The following is a 25862-nucleotide window of genomic DNA, read 5'->3' on the forward strand; positions in this document are numbered from 1 at the left end:
TGTTTCAAAAATTGCAGTGTGTTTATAACACATCTCTGCGTAGTCTTAAGTATCAATAACACACAAATAAAAAATATCTGAGTCATCTAGAGCCTAAATGGTTAGAAGAAAAAAGTTACTCTAAGTACTCTGTGATGTGGAAGAAATATCAATTATTCACAGGTCCACTGTATTAGAGGATGCTGAACATGCATTCACTGCAAACCAGTAAAGTGCAACAGGACCTGTGGACTTGCAGTCCTAGGAGTGAAACAGATCTAGCTCTGACCTCCTTCTACTTTGCACCACGTCGAATCAGTCTCTTTGCTATTGTTACTGGTGAAGCCAGGATCATCAAAAAAAGCAAAATACTGTTTCCAAAATTAAGGCAGATAAGGCCTTTAGGCTGAGGTATCTGAAAATGTGTGCTAAAAGCCTCTTACCAACATCTACCAGAGCAATGCTTTTGTCTTACGGAAACACTTACTGCATGAAGAAATTCCACCAATATAAACTCATTTGGATATGATATCCATTACTATGAATGCTTTTGCTAACATTAATTAAGAGCAGCCACCTCACCACCACCACCAGCACCTAGACATACTTTGTTTTCTAGATACAGTTGTCCTCTTTTATATTTACTTGAACGTTTTCTTTGTGAGAAAATTACAGCATATCTTTGTCCTAAGTTTTATTATAGCTAATAATGTACTTACAGGAAGTGAAATTGCTATCTAAGCCATCAAGACTTCTGGTAGGAGAGATAAAATATTTTTTGGAGTTCCTGTATTTTGTGCCAGGTATTAAAGAGCTTAACTTGGTTCAAATAATTTCCTTCATAGGCAAATGATCACTGACAATGTAGCAAAAATCTGTCATAAAACTTATTAGGACCATGAGGATTTCAATCAAAAGCAGTAAAATAGGTACAGAAGTTATGAAAGTGTATTAATTACACTGTCAAAGAGATTCATAGTTACTAAAGTTGAAAACTCCCCAAGACAGCCTCTGGCTTAGGTATATTGGATCTGGGGTTGCTGACTTCTGAGGCATCCCCCACATGGATGTGACCCAAGATCCAGGCCTCTTCCTAAGGAAACAAAGTGCAGGGTTTCAAATTCGCCATGTAGTAGTGCTGTGACATAAAGGATATAGTTTTCTGAGAACTCTGTTAATCTGTTCAAAATATGTAGTATCTGAGATGTAGTATACGAAGAATTTTCAGATAACAAAATCACAGAATGTTAGGGGTTGGAAGGGGCCTTGAGAGTTGATTGAGTCCAACCCCCCCTGCCAGAGCAGGGTCACCTACAACAGCTCACACAGGAATGCATCCAGGTGAGTTTTGAATGTCTCTGGGGAAGGAGCTGCCTGGGCAGCCTGTGCCAGTGCTCCGTCACCTTCACAGTAAAAAAATTTTTCCTCATGTTTATATGGAACCTCCTGTGCTCAAGTTTATATCCATTGCCTCTTGTGCTATCATTGAGAATAACTGAGAAGAGCCATAGAATGCCTCATCAGCATCTTCTTGAGTTGGTGATCTATAGTAGATGCCCACAACAGTTTCATCCCCATTTTCATGAACCTTAATTCTTACCCACAAGCTTTCAACCCATTCTACCTTTCCCCTTGGGTGGAACTCTGTACATTCCAGTTGCTCTCACACATAAAGAGCAATACCACCACTTCTCTTTGTTAGTCTGTCCTTCCTAAATAGTGCATAGCCACCCATGACAACATTCCAGTCATAGGAGCTATCCCACCACATTAGTGGTGAGGACTGCAGATAGGAGTGCTGCTTTTCCATGAGGTCTTCACCCAGGCTTCACTTGGACAAATTCATGTCTGTTCTCCCAGCAGTGGCATTTTCCTGCGGTTTCTGGAATGGATCACTTCTGGAAAGCAAAAAAAGTTAAAGGAAAAAATACGAGGGCATGTCAGGGTGAGGAAAGAGAAAACAAAGTGCTCTAAGTCCCCACAAAAAGCCAGCAGTTAATGTGCCATTGAATACAGGGGCTGTGTGTGATCTTGGAAAGTCTTGCATAGGCACAATCATGACAGAATTGGCCAAAACTTTCATTCAGATCTGTAAGCTGGATTTTCAGTCCATGATCTGATACAGAAACATCAGCATGACTGCAGAAGTGGAGACTGAAGGTTCATTAACAAAATTAAACCTTAGCAATATGAGCTCAACTCTAAAGCAGCTCTTCCTTCTGAAGCTTAGGTCTCAGCTGTGGTGTAGTGTACATGCCTGGGATCTCTGAAAAGTTGTCTTCAGAGGAAAGAAACTGTCAGAGAAAAGATAAGGAAAAGATAATTGTTCTTCCAGTAACGTCTCTTTTTACTTCATGCCAGGCCCAATCAGCTCATCCAAGCTTTGATTTATGTGTCTTAAAAACTCTGAGCAGCTCCCAAAGCAGGCTGTGTCCCTGGAGAGGACTAGATGGGTTAAGATTAAAAGTTCTTGGCAATATTCAGCCTTTTTAGGGAAAGAAAAGCAGAATACTAAGGCAGAGTGAGAAGAGACAGTAGCAGACAGACTGACTGACTCCTTTGGCTGCTGAACTGATTGGAAGTGCATTTTCTGTGGTAATTTCTGGATATCTGCGTATTTCATCTAACATGAAGGTAAGACAATTGCTTACTTGATTTGTACTGATGATGTGAATATGGCAAGTGCAATGAAATATTAATTTGTATGGAGAAATACTTAACTGAAAATGTAATTAGGTAGTATTGCAAGAGAAAAAAAACCTGAAAAACAGATTTCACAACAAAGCTGAGGAAAATCAGTGTGATGCTTTGTTTCTTCAGCTAACTAATACAAAGATTGGAGAAAGTTAGAACAGCTACATGAGCTAACAGAAAAAGCAGAAAAGTCAAGATTCCCTTTGCTTCTCTATTCCAGGTGCTGGTGATTTTTCTGCTGCTGGAAGTTTCAAATTTCTTTTCCATTTTTTCAAGGTGAATATTTCATTTGCAAATTACATGCTGAAGACTAAGCTTGTATAGTTAAACAGACAGCTTCTTAGAGTGCATGCCATGGGGCAGGGCTTAAAGGGCTCTTCAGATATATTTACAGGGAGAGGAGACACTATTTGGTGGCACTGCCACTGCCATCAGTGGTGATAAGAGTGAGGCATTGTGTTGACCCATACCTCTGCTGATGGGAGTCAGCTTCCCTTCAGGAAAAGAGCACACAGCAGTGGTGTGAGCCACAGCAGCACACATCTGCAAAATACAGTATAGCTTACCTCTAGCCAGCCCCAATTCCAGAGGGACATAACACCCTTAATGCCTCCCATGGGCAAACTGGCTACTTAAGTGCTGCCACGGGAAAGTCTGCTGCACACTGTGGCACACAGAACCCCTGGCAGCTCCCTGCCTGTCTACAGATGTGGTCTGGGATCTCTACACCTTGCAATGTGAAGCTGATCTACTATTGCTGCAGAAAGTCCTTGCTGCTCTACAGACTAGGTGAATGTACCTGTTACTTCTTTTCAGTGACCACAAAGCCTCAGCTGAGACTCCATTCTTTCACATGAAAAGCAAATTCAAGTGGTTGTTTTAGAGGGAGCCTGATTGTTATGGAAGCCTTGACTTGCTGTTTAGGAAAATTTAACACTAGTGCTTATGTACTTATGGATGGAAAGCCATGATTATTTTTCTTTCTCTCTCTCTCTCTCTTTTTTTTTTTTTTTTTTTTTTAATGTCAAAAAATACTATTGAAGCAGCACTTCCCCTCCAGTCCATTGTCAATGGAATTCTTTTGGCCCTTGGTCTGAGTGTGATGGCTGTACTCAAAACCAGGTATAGACAGACACAACCTTTTCTGTACCTTTCAGGACTTCACTAACATATGGTTATTCCCAGTAATTAAGGACCTTCTGTATCTGTAAAACTATAGACCAGGTGTCAGACAAAAGCCCCAGCAAAATAAGAAAGCTGAAGAACAAAGAACTCAGAAGGAACAACCCCCAATCTGTCCCAGATACGTTCTCTTTCAAGGCTATGATATTCATTTCATGTTGTAAAATAATTTGTGTGGTTTTTATTTTGGTGATGGTTCTAAAAAATACAATGGAACTATTCAGTAAATTGAGACATTCTCTAAAGATGCTGGTTTGTGCCAATTCTGTGGATTTTTCATTAGTGGAGCCACATCTCAAGGAAAGATAACTTGACTGCAGCATAGCATCTTCAATGAAAACAAGTTGATGATTTTTACAGTGCAACTTTATGTATGTGCAAGATGCTTTTGATTTTCCTTCCTCTTCTTTGATGTTGCATCTGTCAGGGAGGGATTAGTCAAAGTTGAAGATGTGCCATGAGACAGTACTTTCTCTTTTTAGAAGCAAAGGTACCCCACTTGATGTTGGATATTATAATCTTTCTTAATGACATTGTTTACTTTGAAGAACTTCAGCGAATTCTTATCACTCATAATTGGTCATATTAAAATAGTGAAACAAAACTGAAATTTGTCAGCAGCTGTCTCTTGGTTTCAGTTACAGGTTGTAACAAAGCAGCCAAGCTTATGGATCAGTGCAAAGACCCTATAGATAGAACAGTTGTCTTTTTATAAATTTAAGAGTTTGTTACATTATTGTATTAATACCTAGTGTGGTTGTTCTGAGAAAAAATAGTGAATGTTTCTTCTCCTTAGAGTAGTAGAATGGTAGCACTGTCTTTACACCAGTTAACTATTCCTACTTTGTCTTTGGATTTTCTGAGATCTCCCTTGATTTGCATTCAGATTCGAAGACGGACAGTAGCCATTTATGGACAGTATGGGGGAAACCCCTGCTCTGGGGATGCCTTTGAAACAAGACCATGCACCCCTACAAGGGGATGCCCAACAGAGGATGGCTGTGGTGATCGGTTCAGGTGTTTCTCAGGTACTATCCAAGATCATTTTCACTATTTTCTGGTCATAAAGTTAAGAAGGTAATCTGGTTGTATTTGAACTTTAGTAAATGGGCGATGACTACACTGATCCCTTGACCTGCAGACTAATTTGATTTAGGAGTATGTTCTTTTTTTCCAGCCTCAATTATGCATTTCTAATTTAATCTGGAGTGTTGCAAGCCTTGCAGGTAATATACTGTAGCCCTGTCAGTCTCTCTAAGTCCTTCTGCCTTATTAATTTGACCAAGAGTACAGATTTTTCATTATAAGAAGGCAAATAAGGAATGCAACCTCAGATCTGATTGTTTGAAGCTATTCTAGGCTATATCCAAATATCATGGAAATCAACTGGTCATGGAAACTAACAGTCCCCATAATAGTCCTCACATACAAGCATCTTCCATTATCTTCAAAAAAAAAGCACATTGTCTCAGGTGCAAAAGAACATGATAAACATGTTTTGGTGCTACGAAAAAGTTAATCACAGTTAATCAGAAGTGATAGGGTCAAAGGATGAAAGCTCAGGAAATAAATCTAGAATTCAACAGTTTTATTAGCATATCATAAGCCTTGGATGGCCACAGTTCCCTCAAGTATACTATACATTATTTCTTTATGTCTACATTTACTGTTGTTTCATAAGCCCTCCTGGGCACAGACAGTTCATCGTGGGAGTGAACCAGCTAATTAATGTGGTAGGTAAGTGACTGCTCTGACTTCAAGTGATTTATTTTTAAATGAACTAACACCTCCTTTCCCCATGCATTTTTTTTCTGATTTAGGTCAATGTATTAGCAGATATCTTGTGTGCAATGGAGATCAGGATTGTGAGGAAGATGGTGCAGATGAAGATCGATGTGAGGAGAAGATGACTGTATGCGATACTGATAAAACTCCTCCAAACTCAGAACTTACAGGAACAGGGTAATGTCCTGAGCCAGGCTCAGTAATTTGGCAACAATTCCATTGGCCTTTTTTTTGTATTTACAGGCTCTGGCTGCTTGTAAATACAAGGTAGCCTTCCTGGGACTGTGGTAAAAGGTCCCATATGCAAAAGTGTACAGTCTCTTTGATCTGAAGCACGCAATAAAGCTTTTTTATCTTTTGTTCCAATTGACAAATTCCTACTGAGAAATATCTTTTAAGATATGAAATGAAATGTCAACCCATAACACATGATCATCAGTGTGGAAAAAATGAGACAGCAGTGTTTATTCTTTTTTGTTGATTGCTTTTGCATCTGTGGGTCCATATGGATTTATGTTTATATATCCTGCCTGCAACCTAGAAAGATAATTATTTTCATTTTCTTTAGTATAGTTGTATCACTTCTTATGTGTTATAACTCAGATATTTAAAAAATGCCCCAAACCATTTTTTAATAGATGCTTTTGTTTCTGTTGCATTAGTTGCTGGCAAAATAATAAAAATAAAATTAATATGTATAACTTACACATATAAAATTAATATCTAATGATAATGATAATTCATATCTATAAAATGTGTATCTAATGATAAAATTCATATCTATCACTTGTAAGAGATTGTAATGTCTTAACATTAAGAGATACTGATATGTGTTTCATTGACAAGTCAAGAGCAGTATTTTGCTATCCATATTGTAGCATGCTATGCACACTGCAGTTCTGCAGGAATAGAAGTCTGTCCATCAATATCCCCTTTTCTTGGGAAAATCAGCTTGTGACCTTCAGCCACAGATACAACACTCAGTTACAACGGTTCTGAAATTTTTGCTTACTGCAAAATAATGTGCTACATGTCTGTTTTAATGGTGTTTCTTGTTTTTCATCTCTTAGCTTTGATGCCACTACTGGTGAGACCAGGGGAAGAGTCATTCATACAAGAAGTTTTGGAGGACAATGCAGAAAGGTCTTTAGTGGTGATGGGACAGAATACTACAGGCTAAGTGAAAGTATTCTTGCTTATACTTTCCAGGTATGTTTCCATTAAATGCAGATTTATATTTACAGTTATGATTAAAACTAGAAGAATCATAGAGTGGTTTGGATTGGAAGGGACCTTAAAGATCATCTAGTTCCAACCACCCTGCCTGGGCAATGGCACCATCCACGAGACCAGTTTGCTCAAAGCCCCATCCAACCAGGTCTTGGACACTTCCAGGGAGGTGGCATCCAGGACTTCTCTGAGCAACTTATTCCGGTTTCTCACCACACTTACAGTGAAGATTTCCTTCTTAATATCTAATTTAAATTTACCCTTTTCCAGTTTGAAGCCATTGATGCAAAGCTTGAAGAGTCTTTTGGCAGGTAGATTTCCCTAAATGTAGGTGAATGGCACCTGTTCAGTCTCTGCAGTCACTTATTTTGAAATACAAACTAGTGTATATCTTTCTAGAATGAGAGGAACAAAAACAACTTATGACTCCTTGAATGTGATTTCTAATTCATACACAGCTAGACCGAATACAAAACCATCTCTTTAGCATAAGTAGTGACCTGAATCACCCTAAGAAAAGTTATGGTCATAAACAGGTGATGTCCTTTGTGGAGATCTTGCAGAGATCTGCTTTGTTAGAAGACACTGTCTCAGATAAGTGCTTTATCTGACTTTTGTCAAAAGAATGGTTGGTCTGGAGAATAAGTGCTGTGAGGAGCAGATAAGGGAACTGGCACTGTTTAGTCTAGAGAGGAGAAGGCTGAGGGGAGACATTACTCTTTACAACTCCCTGAAAGGAGGCTGTAGCCAGGTGAGGGTCAGTCTCTTCTCCCAAGTAGCAAGTGCTAGAATAAGATGAAATGGCCTCAAGTTTTGTCAGGGGAGGTTTAGGTTGTATATTAGGAAAAATTTATTCACTGAAAGTGTTATCAAACACTGAACAGGCTGCCAAAGGAGGAGACTGAATCACCACCTGGAGGTATTTAAAAGATAAGTAGATGTGATGTTTAGAGACATGGTTTACTACTGGATGCAGTAGAGTTAGTTTAGTGGTTGCACTCCGGGGTATAAAAGGTTTTTTCCAAACAGAATGATTCTATGAATGCCAAGCAATCCTTATGGTGCTTTACTTCATAACAAAAAAATACAAATATATAAGTAAGAAAAATATATAAGGCTTTTCCAATAATATTCAGTGTTTTTTTGTAAAATCTGAAATTGTTTCAGCCTGAAAAAATATACTGGATTTTTTGCATTAGGAAGGATTTGCTCTTCCTCTATCAGCTATCATTTTTAACATCCTTAACGAAGCTCTTTATTCAGAATTCTGTCTTTCATCATCTAGGTTCAAGTTCAGAATGATTTCAGTTATGAGTTTTTCAACAGTAGCTGGTCTTATATGAAACACATGGAGAGGTCTGAAAAGTCAAACAGTGGACACCATTATTCACAGAACAAAATTCAGCAACACAGTCAAAAGGTATGCAAAAGCTGTCATTGTGGCTTAGTGTTTTGCATAAGCATTTTCATAATTTTAAAATGTGTTTTTTTAGTGAAATGGTAATATTTCTTATATTCAGATATTTTTGACACAAAGTGCATTGAAAAAAATCACACCAAACCTTTGTGAAAGACCAGTTAAGAAGAGCTAACTGCTGTTTTTACTTCCACCATTTTACCTCTTTATTAGTAATTTAAAAAAAATTATTTTACCAGCTGTTTTCCTCCTTATTGGTTGAAGAAGAGCATTGGCTTCTTATGACTGATCAACCTTTTTAATTTTTGCTAATTATTTATAGCCTTTTTGTTTTTTCCTATTACCTCTGTTAGTATCTTGGACCCCCTCCTCAAAAAAAAAAAAAAAAAAAAAAAAAAGAATAATTCTGTAATTAAAATTTATTTATTTTATAATGCATTTTCCAGAATAGAACTCCATTAGGAGAGAGATTCTCAATTATGAAAAATAGGCTCTATCTCACAGCAGACAAAATCAAGTAAAAAATGTATACATTTTATGGCCTTCCAACTGACAGAGGAGAAACTCATTTTAGGACAGTAACAGTGACATGTTTTGAGACTTAGCATAACAGAGTTCAAATGCAACTCTGAGAGGCTGAGGTGAACAGTATTGTACAGGCATACAGGAGTTTATAATTCCACAGCATCCTCTGATTGTCTAGAGCGGCTACAAAGAAAGGTTTCTTTAAACAAAACATAGGGTAAAGAAGACCTCTCTTGTGCCTTTGATTTGCTTCCAGACAAGACTTGTGAACCTGCTACTGCCAGGCTTCTAGCTCTGGAAAATGCCATTAGCTTTGAGGAGTGGTACACTAGCTTTCAGGTACACAGGAGCAAAAGAAAGATGTTGCAGCACTTATAAATAAAGGTTCAAAAGATATTTTCTAATGTCAGGGTATTTTTTTTTGTATTCACTGAGTTGCTTAGACATCTTTAACAGATCTGTAAAGCTACTGGTTGGTAGCCAATGTAACATGAAAGTCATCTGGCCAGTAGCAACCACCCTGATAGTGACATGGAACATGACTGATGTATTTTCCTGCCCTCAGAGTAAGCAGCTAATGGTAGTGGAGAACAGCGTGGAGGTTGCGCAGTTTATTAACAACCAGCCTGACTTTCTCACTCTTGCGGAGCCCTTCTGGAAGGAACTGGCCAACCTTCCAGTTGTCTACGAGTACAACATCTACCGAAGACTTATTGAACTATTTGGGACTCATTTCTTACATTCTGGATCTCTAGGAGGACATTACAAAGTTATTTTTTATATGGATACTGACAAAATGAAAGCTGAAGGTAGAGTACATGTTAGAGTACATAGAGTATATGTTACAAGAAACAAAGTGTGGTAGCAAGAGTAAAAAATAATTTGCTTGTTCTAGCTAATATATAAAATCAAGATACTTTTACTAGTCATCCCATCCTCTTTGTGGGCAAAAGAAAGATGAGAAACAATGCTCAAACCACATTTGGTTCTAGATCCATGTCTGTGGCCTGCAGTGCTCTGGGTAGTGAAGATTTGATCATAGGTTCAGCACCTCCTCAGGCTTAACTTGAATTCTAGTGCCAAACTAAGTGTCAAATAATGTTAAAGCTTAAAAGTTACTCAGAGATGAAGATTGGGTAAAACTGTGTAAACCAGAATAAATTACAAACAGAGCAAATACCTGAGTAATATGTATGATGGTGCTCAGGTGGGAGCAGTGCTGTGGATTTAGGGACTGCTGAGAAAAGAGATAAAAGAAACAATAAACTTTCCAGATTCACCTTCCATTTCTCAGCCTCCATTCATGGGCATTAGCAACGTGTGAACCTTCCCACATGACGTGCTAATTACTTGCCTTCTAATTTAGGCATAAAACTTCATAACTTCTCAAATCAATGGGAAACTTTGAAATGAATGCAACCCAGTTTATATGTACAGAGTTGTTAATACATCTGCAGGTGTGAGCCTAACAGACATGTATGAATGCACCACATCAGGCTGGAATGCTTTGATTGTGAAAAAGAAGACAGTAAAGTGCTCCAAACTGGATGAACTTCTACAGACTTCCTCAGGTAAATGTTCAAAAGTTGTCATGTCTCCAGCTTTCATGTTCTCCTAAATAGCTGTCAAAATGAAGAGCAGGCAATGACAGTTTTGTTGAACTCAATTTTAACACACGGAACCCAGAAACCAAGTGCCTGGTTTAAAAGGCTCTCCAACACTCATTGTTCATTCATTATGCTTTGCTAGTAACTAGTACATTTCTGGATGGTCTAATTCAGTGCTGTCAAGACATTTGCAAGACCAGATACTTCTTATGTACTATCAATGTAGGAGCTCTTGATTGAGGCACAGGTGGTTAATATACACTAATGACTCCTTTCACTGCTTGCTAACATTGTTTTTACATGTATTGTTTCTATTTCTGTTTGTTAATATAGCAATCCTGGTATTTTCTGTATTTCCCATCCTGAATCTACAGGAAGCAGTGGTAATAAGATCAAAGCAGAACCATACATAGAAGGAGGAAGCCCCAGTGCTGTTGCTGGCCTTAGTTATTTAGAGCTGAACAATCCTGCAGGGAACAGTCAGAAATACTCCTTTTGGGCCAGATCAGTGACAGACTATCCCAGAGTAATTAAGCAAAAGGTAAGATTTATTTCCTGAAGAAGATGTGAGCAGATGGTATTACCTCAAAGGGACAAATGATTAAGCTATAGCCGGTGATTAATCAGTCTGCAGTAATTTTGTTTACATATCACTTTAAAAAAAGAGTTCAGAGGAAGAAAATGCTGTGAAGCTAGTGTGGTTAGCTGCATCAAGAATCCATGTCTTTTAACACATCAATACCTAAAATCTTACCAGCCTTCAGTGATTTTAATGGAGTTCTGCTTAAGAATGGAAGGTCTCCCTATCATTGAATAAAGCCTAGATTTGAGACAGCCCCTTTCCTGACATACATACTGTCGGGTCTCTGTGGCTTCCACTCAGCTTGCCAACTTCTGGGTATCCCTTTTATCCCTTCTCTTCTCTGTATCTGGAAGTTTAGCATAACTGGAGATTTTGGAAGGCAGATCCAAGCTGGGCATGACTGTATTCACTGCTCCCTTGTCTAAATCCCATTTGGGAAATGCCCACATACTGAAGAAATCTCCTGGTATAAACCAAAAAGATTTTTCTCAGGAAGTTTTCAATTAAATGTAAAAGCACAGAATATTGTAAAATAGACAATAGAAATACAAAACGTTCTTTCTTATTGTTACCTTCAATCACTGCTTAATGAGGTACCATAATGAGTTGTTTAGATGTCCAGATTTTTATTCTGCAAACAACTGGGTGATTAGCTTTACACTTTTATCTCAGTGTTAATCTTATAGCTCAAATATCCTTAACCATGACTGATATACCACTAGGTTTAAGTAATGTTGTTAAGCAGAGCTGACTTTTCAGAAGAAGACTAATGAAATACTGACATAAGATTTTAGTTAGCTAGATAGCAAATTAGAGCATCTGTCAACTCCTATGTGCGGAAGCATACATCAAATTACTTTGCATGATGAAATGTGCTTATAAACTCTTGTATCCCAATTGTAACTATTTAATACAAATGTTTCCCCTCTGTCTGCAGCTGACACCATTATATGAACTGGTGAAAGAAGTACCCTGCTCCACAGTCAAAAAGCATTTCCTAAAACAAGCCATTGAAGAATATATGGCTGAAAATGATCCTTGCAAATGTCAGCCTTGCCAGAATGGTGGTGAGGCAGCCGTGGAAGGAACTCGGTGTGTATGCTACTGCAAACCTTACACATTTGGAGCAGCTTGTGAGCTGGGAACTCTTGTGCAGGATCAGACAGGTCAGCACTCTTTAAACTTGCAAGGGTTTAGAAGTGGCAAAGTTTGCTATCCTGCCTCCTGTCTTTCTCGCTGCACAGCCTGTCTGAGGGACCGATATGCAGTGGCTGCTTGGGTCAGATATTGCAGCAGACAAACAGCATGGGGAAAGTCATGAGTCTCGAGTTAATGTGTCCAAACAGTACTTAGCAAAGAATTGTTTTTATTTTTGTTACTAAATGCAGAGGAAAGTAGTGACCTCTCAAAACATAACATTTTATAAGTAAGTATATGTACTTAATGAATATTGATAACTTCAAACATTTTTGCTTTTCAATTTTATAATCAGTTGTAGCTTACAGCTATTTTTATGTTCTCTCAGACTTTGCTTGCACATGGGCTGATAGAATTATACTTACGTTAATGGGAAGTTTGGGAAAGGTGAAAGATTAGATCATTGCAATCTAGAATTCTCTGTAAGAGTGCAGTTTGGACCACCACGATGTTTGAACAGGCTGTGCCTTTAAACCACCAGCAGAATCATTTAATGTAACATATTCCCAAATGTTACATAGGTGGTATTGACGGACAGTGGAGCTGCTGGTCTCCCTGGAGTCCTTGTTCAGGAGGAAGGAAATCAAGGAGCCGAGCCTGCAACAATCCCTCCCCACGTGGTGGTGGGAAAGCCTGCATAGGAGAGCAGCGTGAAAGCAGACCATGTGAAGCTGAAGAGTTGCAGCATTTTCGGTAAGCAGGGAAAAAAACCAAACCCCAAAACATTTGGAGCATGACTGCAGGAAGATTTTAAAATTTATTTCTGAATGGTGCATAAGCATTCATATTTAAGTTAAAACAAAATGAAATTCAGAATCTGATAAAAAGTAAGAGTAGAAAGTGGGGTAAAAGCCAATAAACTTGATACCATTCTAGAGCATGCTCTAAATAGCATGGCAGTGCATAATTTAACTGTAATGGTGATGTAAATGGAATGCATAATAGTACTGAAAATGGGCTTCATGACAAGTGTATAATTTTGAAAGGAAGAGAGGCTAAAATAAAACTAAATCTTACTTTTGTTTGCTCCATAGTTTGATTGAACCACACTGCTTTGATTTATCCTTAACCCCTAAAGAATTCTGTTTACCTCCTCCTTTCTTGGAAAATGGATTTGTTCAAGTAAGTTATTTCTCTATTATCTGTCCTGTTTCTACCTGCAATGTCTCTATTGCAGTTAATACAGATACTCACTTGCAAATTTGTGTTTATCTTGGTAAACTTAGTATTAGGGCTACTGTAGAGCAAGTCTCTCTGCATTTCTTCCTGGATGAAGTTTAGTTGACAATAGCCAAGATTTCTTACTAAAAATAAAAGAAAAACAGAAATGCTGCACTCCCAAAACCAGAACAAAATCTTTGCACTTCTGGACCACTGTACCTACAGAGAAAAATAATCTACTTGTTCTTTACCCTAAACACACATTAAAAATTTTGAGCCACATGAACTACATATTAAGGCACAGAAAACTAGAGGAAAAACACTACAAAAAGGGCATCCAAATGCAAGGTCATCCAGAAAAATTATGAACAGCTTTTAGGAATCTTCACTCCATACCCTGTAACTCACCAGTGCATTTTCTTGTTGTGTTGAAACTATGATCTGGCAAGGTTTTTGGCTAACTGTAACTTGGGCCTGTTTAACACTAAATTCCTCCCTTGGAAGAATGGATTATGTCTTCTCCATGTTATGGGACTGTCTAAAATTTATTTCTCTGTAAACAGATAAAAGATTTAGCTAAAATTCCACTAGATGCATTCCACAACTACAACTTGAGGCAATATCCAAATTTTTGTGCTCCCTCTTTTGCCAGCTAATTTTTCTTTTTTTTTAGTAACCAATAGTTGTCTCACACGTTGATATCTTTGGTTCACAAAATAAAGGTAAGACCCTGCAATTTGTGGACTAATATCAATTTTTCATAAGATCTCTTTGTAGAATAGGATGGGATGTAAAATGAAGAAAGACCTGTGTCCTCAAGCCCATCTTTTCTTAGTGACCATATCATATTAACCTTTAGCAAGCTGATAACAGAATCACAGAATCATTTTGTTTGGAAAAGATTATTAAGATCATTGATTCCAGACATTAACCTAATTCTGCTGAGTCTGGTACTAAATCATGTCCTTAAGCACCACATCTACTCATCTTTTAAACACTTCCAGGGATGGTGATTCGACCACCTACCCTGAGCAGCCCACTCTAATGCTTGAGAATATTTTCAGTGAAGAAATTCTTCCTAATATCCAATCTAAGTCTCCCCTGGAACAACTTGAGACCATTCCTCAGTTGTGCTATCAGTACTAACATGGGAGAAGAGACCAACACGCACGTGGCTACAAACTCCTTTCAGGTAGTTGTAGACAGCAATAAGGTCAGCCTCCTTTTCTGCAGGCTAAACAAAACCAGTTCCCTCAGACACTCATCATAAGGCTTCTTCTCCAGACCCTTTACCAGCTTGGTTGCTCTTTTCTGAACTCGATTCATCACCTCAATGTCTTTCTTGTGGTGAGGGGCCCAGACCTGAACACAGCACTGGAAGTGCAGTCTCACCAGTGCTGAGTACAGGGACACAGTCACTTCACTTCTGCTGGCCACATTATTCCTGATATGAGCCAGGATGCTGTTGGTCTTCTTGGCCACCTGGGTACACTGCCAGCTCATTTTCAGCCATCTGTCAAACAGCACCCCCAGGTCCTGAGCAGCTTTCCAGCCACTCCTCTCCAAGCCTGTAGCATTGCCTGGGGTTATTGTGACCCATGTGTAGGACCTGGCACATGGCCTGTTGAACCTAACATGCCAACCTAAGAATTAGCAAATCCATATACTCTCCACTCATCCCCCTGCAAGTCTGTCTAGGAGTTTATGTTCCCCCTCTAATGTTTGATAACAACCATATTTACAATCAATTTATAAACTCTCAGGAGACCGCTTGTTTGTTCATGCTCAAGAGAGCATCCCATCACTGAAATGCCACTGCCAGACTCCTGTCACAGGGTACCTTCAACTCTAACCCTCCCTTTGCTAAGTTAACATAGCCTGCATACTCTCTATTCCACCAATTTATTCACATCATCATCTCCATTTTGATCATGTTTACTGACTACTGATAACCAGATGTGTTCCCAGTATTCCAGACACTCTCATAAGTTACCGTAATACTTCTCTCTGTCCTCAGCTATTGCATTCCAGAGCCAAAAGGGAGTTCAGTGATGCTGGTTGATTTTAGACTGTAATATCCAAGATTTCGGTTGCTCCTTTCCTTTCAGAATGCTGAAAACTCATACCCTGTCGGGAAAAGCATTGTTTATGCTTGCAGACATGGATATGCTCTTGTTGGTGATCCTGTTGCTAAGTGTGGAAGTAATCTACAGTGGCAAGTTGGAGACAGATATTGCCAGGGTATGTCTACATTCCTGAATTCCAGTGAAACATCTCTGAAATACACACCTGCATTTCCCAGTTCTATACACATAATTAGATCTAAACTGGCTTTTATTTTCAATCTATATATTGTAATTCTGACATAAAACATGCCCCTAAACTGGCTTTATGGAAGTCTGGAAGTGAGGGAGATAAATTCCAGTCCAGGAATTACTTCCTGTGCAGAAAAGCCTTATTGCTTAATTCAGTCCTGTGACTATATTCAAGGACTACAGGGATGAGACTATGACAAAGGCCAACTGAGGAAAAGGTACAATGTGCAGCACTGGGCAGCTACAAAGTTCTCAAATGACTGTCTTGTCATAAGAGCACAACTCCAATGATCACTTTATGTTGTGGCTAGTCTCCCCACCTCACTCTTTTCTTCTAGTCCAATCATTAACCATTAGGGATTCTTTTTTGCATTGCACAGTTTACTTGTGAGCCAGCTTAAAGTGTGATCTGATAGACTTGGGAATTTTCAGACCTATAGTTCAACACTATCCTTTCCCCCTTCCAAATGATGGCCAACAAAGGCTAATCCAGGCTGTTTAAATAGCATCTCTTTGTGTATCAGTACATGGTCTCCCAGGGTCCTGTGTGTAACATCTCTAGGATGTTACTTTCTAGTATGAACTAACTAGGATACTACTTTTTAGTAGTATCATGGGGTCTAAAAACATGGGTCCTAAGAACAGAGAAGCTCTCTTCAAGCTAGGACTGGATCTGCAGGTGGTAGAAGCTATTGTCAGCCTGTCCTTGCATGTGCTTGCCTGATGTAACAGGAGTATGTTGTGCTAACATGGTGGATATGTTTCTACAAGAAAATCAGCTACCCTTCAGTTTTTTAGTGAATTTAAGAGAAGATAAAATATGAGACTTTTTTCTGCAGTCCACTGACTCACTGTGGCTATCTCAAATGTTTCAATCCTTAGAAACTGCCTGTCTCCTGCCCATCCTGGAGAGGGGTTTGCAAGGAGAGCCATGGAAACCTGTGTATGAGATTGGTGAGAGAATAACTCTGTCCTGTCCACCTGGTATGCACTTACAAGGTGCACAGTCCATTTTGTGTGAGCCCAGTCTCAAGTGGTCTCCTGACATGAAAACTATCCAGTGCAAGAGACCAGGTAAGCCATTGCCATTCTCCAAATGCAGTGCAAGAGTGTCTTTCCTGGACAGACTATTGATGATGTAAATAAGGTATAAACAGATCTATAGATGATGTAGTGGTAGACAAACATACTGGCAGAAAGTTCACCAGCAGAAAATATGGAAAACTTGAGTGTGAAATTTCTGTGGGAGGTTCAAACAAGATTTCTTAAGACATTTCTTCTGAGGTTTCCTTACTGCTTTTTGCTCCTCACTACCCTATTGCTATGAAGTCTTGCCACTAACAATATTTTAAGACATTGTCTAGCATGTATGCTACATATTGTGCCACACAACTATATACTTAATTTTCCACCCATTTGAGCTGACCTTTCTATCTGGAAGGTGTTCAGTAAACCTCAGACTCTCATGGCAGAGAAGGGCAGGGCTTCGATGACTCCTTTTGATTACCTAAGGGTCACACAGCTGATCTGGAGTAAATCTCCAGGAAATGGAAGCAGGAAGGAAATGCCGCTTCAGGCTCATGATAACAGCTCTTTAACCTCTGTGTTGCTACTGTCAGCACTGACAGAGAGGGAAATGGGCTGTAAGATACAGCAGTTCTGTTCAAGACATCTTTTCCATCTGTGGAAGGCAGACAAGGCTTCCTATTGTGCACTCGTATGATGCTATCCAAGCAGCTTGTTCCTTCAGGCCAGACACAACCTCACCCAAGTCACACAAAGTCACACACAAAGATGTTCTGATATTTCTGGGCAGACCCTTGCAAGGGACTAACAGCCACTGCTGTAGAATACGAGGCATGTCTTCTATGTTTCATGTCAGCTTTTGCCTTATCAGCCATCTGTGGCCTGAGGTCACCTGGCCTGAGTGAAGAGGTGGGTGGCAGTAAGGCTTAGACCTCAAAAGGCATCAGTCCAGTGAGATTCACAGCACAGATCTACTGTCGGGTCACATTCACATGCATGAGGATTTAAGTAGGAATAACACAGCTGTACATAAAAGAACTCACTGTTGCTGAACTGCTGAAGTACTAGTGCTTCAGTATTAACAGCCCTTGTTTTGCTGACCCTTCAAAGCAGTGTCTGTGTTCTTCTACTTTAGTACCCAGTGTGAAACCAGAAGTGACAGAGCCTAAATGTCAGCCATGGGAGAAAGTGCATCAGTCAAAATGTGTGTGCAAAATGCCCTATGAGTGTGGGTAAGTTCAGGCTGAATTCAGCAGCGATTTTTTCACTCTGTTTAAGACCAATTAAATCTGTTAAGCCTTCAGTCCATGACGGATGAGAAAGCTTTACTCATAGGAGAAGGAGATATTTTATTTTGCTTTACAGCTCAATCAATGACCTGTTCATTACTTACCTGCCTTGTCAGAGCTGTCAGTAGGTTTTATCAGAAATGGAATTTGGTTAGATGACAGATGGTGAAGGGATAATTTCAGCTCCACTTGATCTGTGAAATAAATGGAAAAAAGATAAAACAATATTTTTAAGATTTAAAAGGTTTTGGAAAAGTTAAAACACAGGCCTTTGGGACATTAACCATCAAAGCAGTGATCTAGTGAAATAAATCAGATTTCTTTTTCCAGCTGAGAGACTGGATTTATAAGAGATACAATAATCTAATCTTCCATTTACACAGCAGTTTGCACAGACTAGTCACGCCACCTTTCCTGACCTCGTGACATGCAAACCAGAGTTTATTGTTTCCTGTTTGATTGTTACCTATATACTGCAATAAGCAATGTGGGAGAAAGTAAGCAAATTAGAAACTCTCTCATGGAGGTGACAGCACCAAACCACAGTAGTAACAAGGGCCATCTGGTGCTGATGGTCAGATGTACCAAAGAGCTCAGCAATCCAGCTTCTGGCCTGGTTTTCCAGACTAGATGAAGTCTCCTGTTAAGTCATCAAAATAGGTGTGAGCTATAGATATGAAATCTGACCCGGAGCTAAGCATCAGGAGCTGAGCAGTTTGGAAACTACCATAAAAGACCAAATTTCTCCTATCATTATTTAGTAGACAGAAGAAATTTATGCCATCTCAAATTTTTTTCAAGATAGCAGAACTTCTCAGTGGAGTAAGTGTATTTCCCATCAGCTCCACAGTTCAAGAATTCCCTACATGGTGACTCTGGTTCCAAGTCAAAATTACAACCCTTAGAACATCTCAAAACTGGTGAGCTTAGTTCAGTGTTTTGGCAACCCACTGGACACTTCCCTAGGATCTAAGGCAATTGTTCACATGCAGACATAAGTGCCAGGTTTGTAACAACTCTGTTAAGACCCTATTCATGTCCTTAAATGCTAAAATATTTTAAATAATCTGGTCCTACTCTTTTTGTCACAATACTCATTAAAGTCAGGCAACAACCAGTCCTTTGGTTCACAGGTATGTTGAGATTATTTGCAAGATGAGAGGAGTCCACGGTACTAGACAAGGCCACGGGCAGAGTCACAATAACCTTGGAAGTTAAATTAATTACATTCGAGTATGCATTCAGGCTTCAGTTATTACTAATCTACTACTTGCCTGTTCATATTTTTTATAATTATGTTCAAAATGGCAGGAAAATAGATAACAGTCATTTCTGTTACCTGATGCCATCTTTTCACTCTGTCTTGAAATAACACATCTAATAATAGAAGGATAAATCATCAGCTGCCAATGTAATCTGCCAGCCTGTTGAGGCTACAGGACTAAGGCATATAAATAGATATCAGCCCTTCCTCAGGGAGCATAAGTAACTTGGCTTGTTCTCCTGTGGCAGTGACTTTCAGCAGCAGTCTCTGCTCAGAAGAGAGATAGAAACAACAAATCACATGGAAATTCAGGGATGCTATGGTTTCAGACACTTCTTACATCCTTTAATTTTCCAAGTGACTAGAAACTGCTACCACCCGGGACAGCATTAGAACCCCAGAGCAGGTTGGTGAGAAATAATTTGTCACTCGTGGCATGGTGCCCAGTCCTCAGGGACTGATCCTGAGCACCAGAGCTACTATACTGCTAAGGCAGATCCTAGAAGAACCTTAGTGAGGTCCAACTCACATACTTGTCCCAGGCACAGCACAGAAATTACTAGGGTCAGGATAGTTCCTAACAAATTCCAGACACTTCTTTCTCTGGATCACACTATGCTCTTCCAAATATAAGATGACATATAAAGATTAAGTTTTTCTTACACCTCTGTCTGTAATGATAATTTTTGCATTTTAAATCAGTGAACCACTAACTCATTATCTGTGCAGCCAGATGAGCAAACAGTATCATGCAGACAAATGGGATATGCTGCTTGTTGCTGCATATCCATTGGGCTGTCCTCTTCTTGTGCCTCAGAATAAGAGGGTTAATCTTATTCTTTATGTTAAATAGGAGCACTAAACATCCCCTTACTAGGAATTTAGTGGCTGGTATTTTGACTAGCAGCTAAGGGACCCATTGTTGTTGAGGAGCTAAATTATGAGATGTAATACAGTTAATTGTCTTTGAAGACATTCTCAATTTCAGGTAGATGCAGCAAAGTTTTAAAGCTCAGCTGGTGAGCTCTATAAAATTTCAAGTATCTTAAAGGTGCACTAGATTACAAGTAGTTTAAACTTTCTGTAAAGTCAGCTCTTTTAAGAGGCTACAGAATCATCTCTGAAGGAACAATTTCCAAAACTTGGAGCCAGCACTTTTCCTCAAGACTTTATTTATAGATGTTCCAAAACCCAATTCCTAATTCCAAGGGAAAAAAAAAAAAAAGAAAAGAATTAACACTTTTGAGTCAGTACTTTATTAGTAGATCTTACCTTCTCCAAGGTCATCTTCCCCACTCTGACAAGCCAGTGACTATTTCCCACCCTTCAGGCATCCTCATGGAGCTCATTAGGGCTATTGGCTGTTCCTTATCAGCCTCTCTTCCCAGGTTGACCCTCAGGTCTGACCCACTGAAGCCTTCTGTGGGAGTGTTTGTAAGCTAAAAAGCAGAAATGCTGCTGAAGATAAGCTTTTAGAGCCATATTTCAAAGTTTTTAATTTCTTGGGATCATGACTGCTCTCCCATACACTTCACAGCACCTGATCTGTGGGTGGTAATCACATCCAGGAGAGGACAAGCATGCTTTGTAGAGGCATTTTTTTAGTTCATGCCACAAAGATGCCACTGACTGCATTGAGAACAAGCAGAGAAGTCTGGGATTTGAGGTTAAAATCCAGAAAGAATGGATGGGCTTTCTCCTCCCCTCCTACACTTAAATGAAACACAAATGATACCAGTTTCCTGGGATGGTCCCCAAAGCACACACTGTTTAAGGCTGTCAAAAAATTGTTATTACTACTTTTACAGACTAATTCTTAAGGGTGTTACAATATCCAAATTTTAAGAAATAAACAAGTAAATTCCCTGGATAATTAAAACAGGTTTCTAATGACACTTCTGTGGAGAAGTTAGTGTATTTCCAGAAATATCTTTTGTCTCTGATGTTGGGTTATAACATTTTATTCAGTAAAAGCTGAGGCTTCTATAGGAGAGCAAAGAAAAGATATTTACATGTATTCTAATGCTTATAATTAAGAAATACTTTAAAATATTTTAAGATACTTGCATGTGTGTGTATCTGAAATTTTTCACTTTATGTACTTAGGTGCATACATGTGTAATATTTTAGAGATTAATTGAGATCTAGACTCTTTTTAACTAAAGTCTTGTGTTCACTGCTTCTAAGGTCACTGGCAACCCCCCAGAAATATCCCTACACTTCAGAGGGCGTGGATCCTGACTCCGCTCAGTTGCAGGATCCTGTGGAAAAGGAAGACATCTGAATTATTCACATGTCTGTGTCTCCATTTCCCTTGCTGCACTTTTAGGCAGTACTTAATTGAATGGGCAAATTGGAACCTGAGTATTTTCCACTACTTACGAGGTACCAAAATAAAACACATTTAAATAGTGCTAACCCTGCTTTTGTTTACAGTCCTTCCCTGGACACCTGTGCTACAGATCAAAGAACCAAGAGAAACACATCTTTAACTGTTTGCAAGATGCATGCCTTGGAGTGCATGGGCAGAAAATATTCTCTTACTAATGCAGAAAACTGCAAAATGTCTCAGCGGTTTGAAATATCATGTGGATCATGCCGTTCCTGGGAAAAATGTGATGGTAAGAGGTTCTTCATGATTGTAAGCAAAATTGTTGATGTGACCAAAATGAAATCTTTATCCCCCATTACACATTAACTGTAGCTCTGTCTTGATATGGTATCACTGTCCCAAAAGCAACAGGCACTGCTAAGCAGGTTCAGACCATCAGCCCAGTGTTTGGTGGTTAAATATGGCAGGAACCCTGCAGGACATAATAAGAAAATGCACTGTCTACAGGAAAAGCTTGTTCCTGGTCCCTGTTAAGTGAGTTAACACTTAGGTCTTCAGAAAGTTTTGGGTAAAACCCTTGCTCTACTGTTTTTTCACTGTATACACCTGTTTTAAATTCCTTAACGCAATAAATCTGCCCACAGGGATGTCTAATATATTCCTGAAATTTTAAATTCGGTCTTCCCAACAGCCTCTTATGTCAAGGAATCGAATGTCTTTTTCTACACTGTCTAGGAAAAACACTTGCTTTTGTTTGAACTTTACTGCCTATGCCTGATTTCTCTTGTTTATGATTCTCTTATTTATTATCATCTTTGCTCAGAAAATAGTCCCAGCCTTTTGCAAGCTGCCTGCACAGATTTCACCGTGGAAATATTTTAATTCCCTGATCTAATTTTCCTGTGTCCCACACTACTTTGCGTTTAATGGACGACTGGCAGAAATGGGAAGATAAAGAAGCAAATTAGATTTCCAGAAGTACCCTAGATAGAGGCACAGTTGTTGTCACATTTAGAAAATAAGAAAGGTTACTTGATAGGAGTTCATCTGTTTTGTCTAGCAGGGTTGAAATGACAAAATAAATAAATGACAAAAATAAATAATAAAAAAAGATAATCAAAACTGGATGGTGCTTCAGCAGATACCAACACAGGCAAAAAACCCCAAACAAACAAGCAAAAACTTACAAACAAACCTCCCAAAAAATCCAAAACAAAACAACAACAACAACAAAACCCCCCACAAAATAAAATCCAAAACACTGAAGCAAAGATACAGTTACGAAAAACAAATTTCAGATGGGACCTTTTTATCTGATTATTTAGCTGTTGTCACTGTTAGAGCTACACCCATTTATTTTAGTAGATCCTCTGATCTTAGTGAAACAGCCTGTATGTAAACAGGCTATAAGTGTCTGAATAATGTGGTTGTTAATGTCCAGGTCAGATCTGTCATCTTATATTCCGTCAGACTCTGGAGCAGTACACACACACGCCAGTTCAAGAGAACTGTGTCAGAGAAGTCTCTGAGAACAGCATCTCAGGCATCTTAAGTAAGGTTTTTCCATGAGCACAACCGGTCTCTCTGAGACAGTGCAGTGCACTGAGACAGTGCACCACTTCTTTCCACTTCTGTTTTTTCAGTTTAATCTAGGTATCATCTAATGTTAATGCTGGTTAGAAAAAAAATTGAAGAATCACCAAATCATAGAATGGTTGGGGTTGGAAGGGATGTTTAAAGGTCATATAGTCCAAACCCCCTGCAATCAGCAGGGACATTATCAGGTTGCTCAGAGCTTCATCCAACTTAGCCTTGAATGTTTCCAGGGTTTGGGCACCTACTGCTTCCTCAGGCTACCTGTCCCTGTGCTTTGCCACCCTCATCATAGAAAAGTTCTGCTTTACATAGACTTTAAATTGACCTTCCTTTAGTTTACAATTATTATTCCTCATACTATCACTGCATACCCTACTAAAAAGTCTGTGTCGTTCTAAAAAACATCCTTTAAGTACCGACAAGCTTCAGTAAGGTCTCACTGGAGCCTTCTGTTCCCCACCCTGAGAAATCCCAACTTTCTCAGCCTGTCCAGGGGATTTATCCCTCTGATAATTTTTCTGGCCTCTATACCCACTCTAATAGGTCTATGCCTTTCTTGGACCGAGCACCCTCCATGAAATTGCTGTCAATCTCTCAGTTTTGCTGGAAACATTTCAGTCTAGTTGTCAGTTTTTTGAGTCAGATGCCAGCCTGAGTGGTTTTCCTTTGTGCTTTTGCTTAGTGCAGTCCAACATCTGCGTTTGTGATGAAGACAAGCCGTGCGACGAGGGAGGCATCCAGATCTGTGCAGAAGTGAGCGGCTCTGCTGCCCATCGGACCATGACTGAGTGTGAGGTTGGGAAGCTCAAATGCCAGGGAGAAACTGTCACCCTGGTTGGCATAAGGCCTTGTGACATGCCAAGCAAATAAGATATGTTACAGTTCATTTTACTCATTGCCATGGGATATGTCAAAATGTGTCAACTCCTGGGTAGGATGTTTTTCAAACCTTACCTCGTCAAATGTAATCTTGGCCTTGAAGCTCACTGCAGCTGATCACAGTGTGTGTATCAGTTCTGGTTGGCTTTCAGTGAGGGCCTGAGGCTTTCTGTAGGGCAGAGCAGCACTCACTGCTATTACTTATGGCAGGGCTCTTGCTTAGACCCCAGACTTAGCTCTGGCAACTTTACTAAACATTTCCATCAGAATTTTAAAATGTTGCTGAAGTTCGATTGCCAAATAGCATTTATAATGATCGAATACAGCATCTAACACCATAAGTACATTTTTCACGAACATATGCATGCACTGAGTAGATTTACATTGAAAAAAAAAAAGCTTCACAGAGTAATAAGTATGATGCTTCTCTTTTAATAAAGTAGCTTCTTCCTACTGTGCCTTATTGAGTTGAACAAATGGTATACATAGTACTGAACCTGTCATTGTGCCTGAGGCTCTTAAAGGTCAAAACAATGTGCATTAATAGTAAAGCCAGCTATTAATGAGAGGCGTTCTATACTCACAGCTCCCTGTACACAAAACCACTTCATGAAAAATCACTATTTCACATTGTCATAACTTGATATCATTATGAGCTACATTTGTAATACATCTAACTCAGTTGCATGTGTCACATGAATTTGTGTTTGTGCCAAGACTAGTATGCTTCCAAGCCATTGCACAAGGAGGTATTCCACCACAACAAAACTTTCTCAAAAGCAGCTATTAGGGAAAGTGCATCTTCACAGACTATGGAATATGGAAACAGAAATGGAGACACTCCACATGCAGGACCCTCTTGAGGTACCACTGAACAATCTCCTAAGACAAAATCTCCTAAATAAAGAAGCCTCTTACACTTTTTCTTTACACAGCTAAGCATGCGGTTAAGTATAGACACCACATTTTGTGCTCAGATATGGCTTACATTGCAAGCCTGTTCAGGTACCTGTCCAGACAGTCGGATCCATTCTGACTATTCTCAAATGAAAACAAGGACAAAGGGCTAAATGGGAAGTAGATCATCAAGTAAGTGCAGAACTATCAACAGGAAGCCTGTATGCTTTTTAAAAAACAGATTTTATTTCTTACTGTCAATAAATACCTACTAAAAAACATCTCTCTTGGCTGTCATGTTTGTACCTGTAGCTTCCTCACACACACTCTACCCTCAGCTGGAAATCTGTGCTTTCTGTGATGCTGGCAATGAAGATTAAGCCAGTCCACAAGGATTAAACCAGAATAGGAGCAGACTTTCCCTTGAAGACTCCCTCTCCTGGAGGTAGCTATGTTGGAGGGAAATGTAGCCATCATACTGACTGAAAGGACTTCCTGACCTTTATATTCTTTAGAACTTAATGACACTCTGTGTTTCTGAGCAAATCATAGATTTTTGCCAACAGCTTATAGATGAAAAAAAAAAGTAGAAGAAAAGCCAAAATAATTTAATCAACTGTTTGCTCTGTGTTATTTGCTCAGGAGTAGCATGTCTGGAGAGCAGCCAGATGTTTCCCTTTGGTTATTCCCAACTCTCTTGTCTAATTTCTAGCTTTTTGATTGGAGCAACTGGCTCAAAATATTGTTGGACCATGAGTCCACTGGGTAGCAATAGCTTCCATAGCTGATGGAAGTAAGAGAAGATAATCTTCCTCTATCCAACTGCCTTTTTTAAAATGAAAGGTAGTATAGAATCATTGCTTTTGAGACATCTAACTTTCTCTTATGTGTTGCTAAAAGGTAG

General features: G+C 39.2%; 1 protein-coding gene across 2 annotated transcripts; it reads left to right on the top strand.

The window, feature by feature from the left end:
- Positions 1-2312: 2312 nt before the first annotated feature.
- On the top strand, positions 2313-25239 carry C7 (complement C7). 2 transcript variants are annotated; one of them, XM_071730563.1, is made up of 18 exons: positions 2313-2613; positions 2894-2949; positions 3717-3795; positions 4742-4883; positions 5676-5817; positions 6711-6849; positions 8156-8290; positions 9378-9621; positions 10270-10383; positions 10794-10960; positions 11940-12168; positions 12721-12892; positions 13234-13321; positions 15469-15601; positions 16558-16749; positions 17837-17933; positions 21691-21875; positions 23865-25239. In XM_071730563.1, exons 1-18 carry the CDS (start codon positions 2608-2610, stop codon positions 24050-24052), a joined length of 2508 nt encoding a protein of 835 aa, XP_071586664.1. In that variant the 5' UTR covers positions 2313-2607; the 3' UTR covers positions 24053-25239. The 2 variants fall into 2 exon arrangements, with proteins under 2 accessions (XP_071586664.1, XP_071586665.1); XM_071730564.1 differs by having other exon boundaries at positions 2405-2613; positions 3720-3795.
- Positions 25240-25862: the final 623 nt, after the last annotated feature.

This window comes from Heliangelus exortis, chromosome Z (genome assembly GCF_036169615.1).
Source record: "Heliangelus exortis chromosome Z, bHelExo1.hap1, whole genome shotgun sequence".
In the NCBI taxonomy this organism is placed as follows: Eukaryota; Metazoa; Chordata; class Aves; order Apodiformes; family Trochilidae; genus Heliangelus; species Heliangelus exortis.

Excerpts from the sequence above, each read along its gene's own strand:
- C7 (XM_071730563.1), top strand. Across the intron at positions 6,850-8,155 it reads TTCTTGCTTATACTTTCCAG|GTTCAAGTTCAGAATGATTT; the intron begins GTATGTTTCCAT and ends TTCATCATCTAG. Across the intron at positions 12,893-13,233 it reads GAAGAGTTGCAGCATTTTCG|TTTGATTGAACCACACTGCT; the intron begins GTAAGCAGGGAA and ends TTTGCTCCATAG.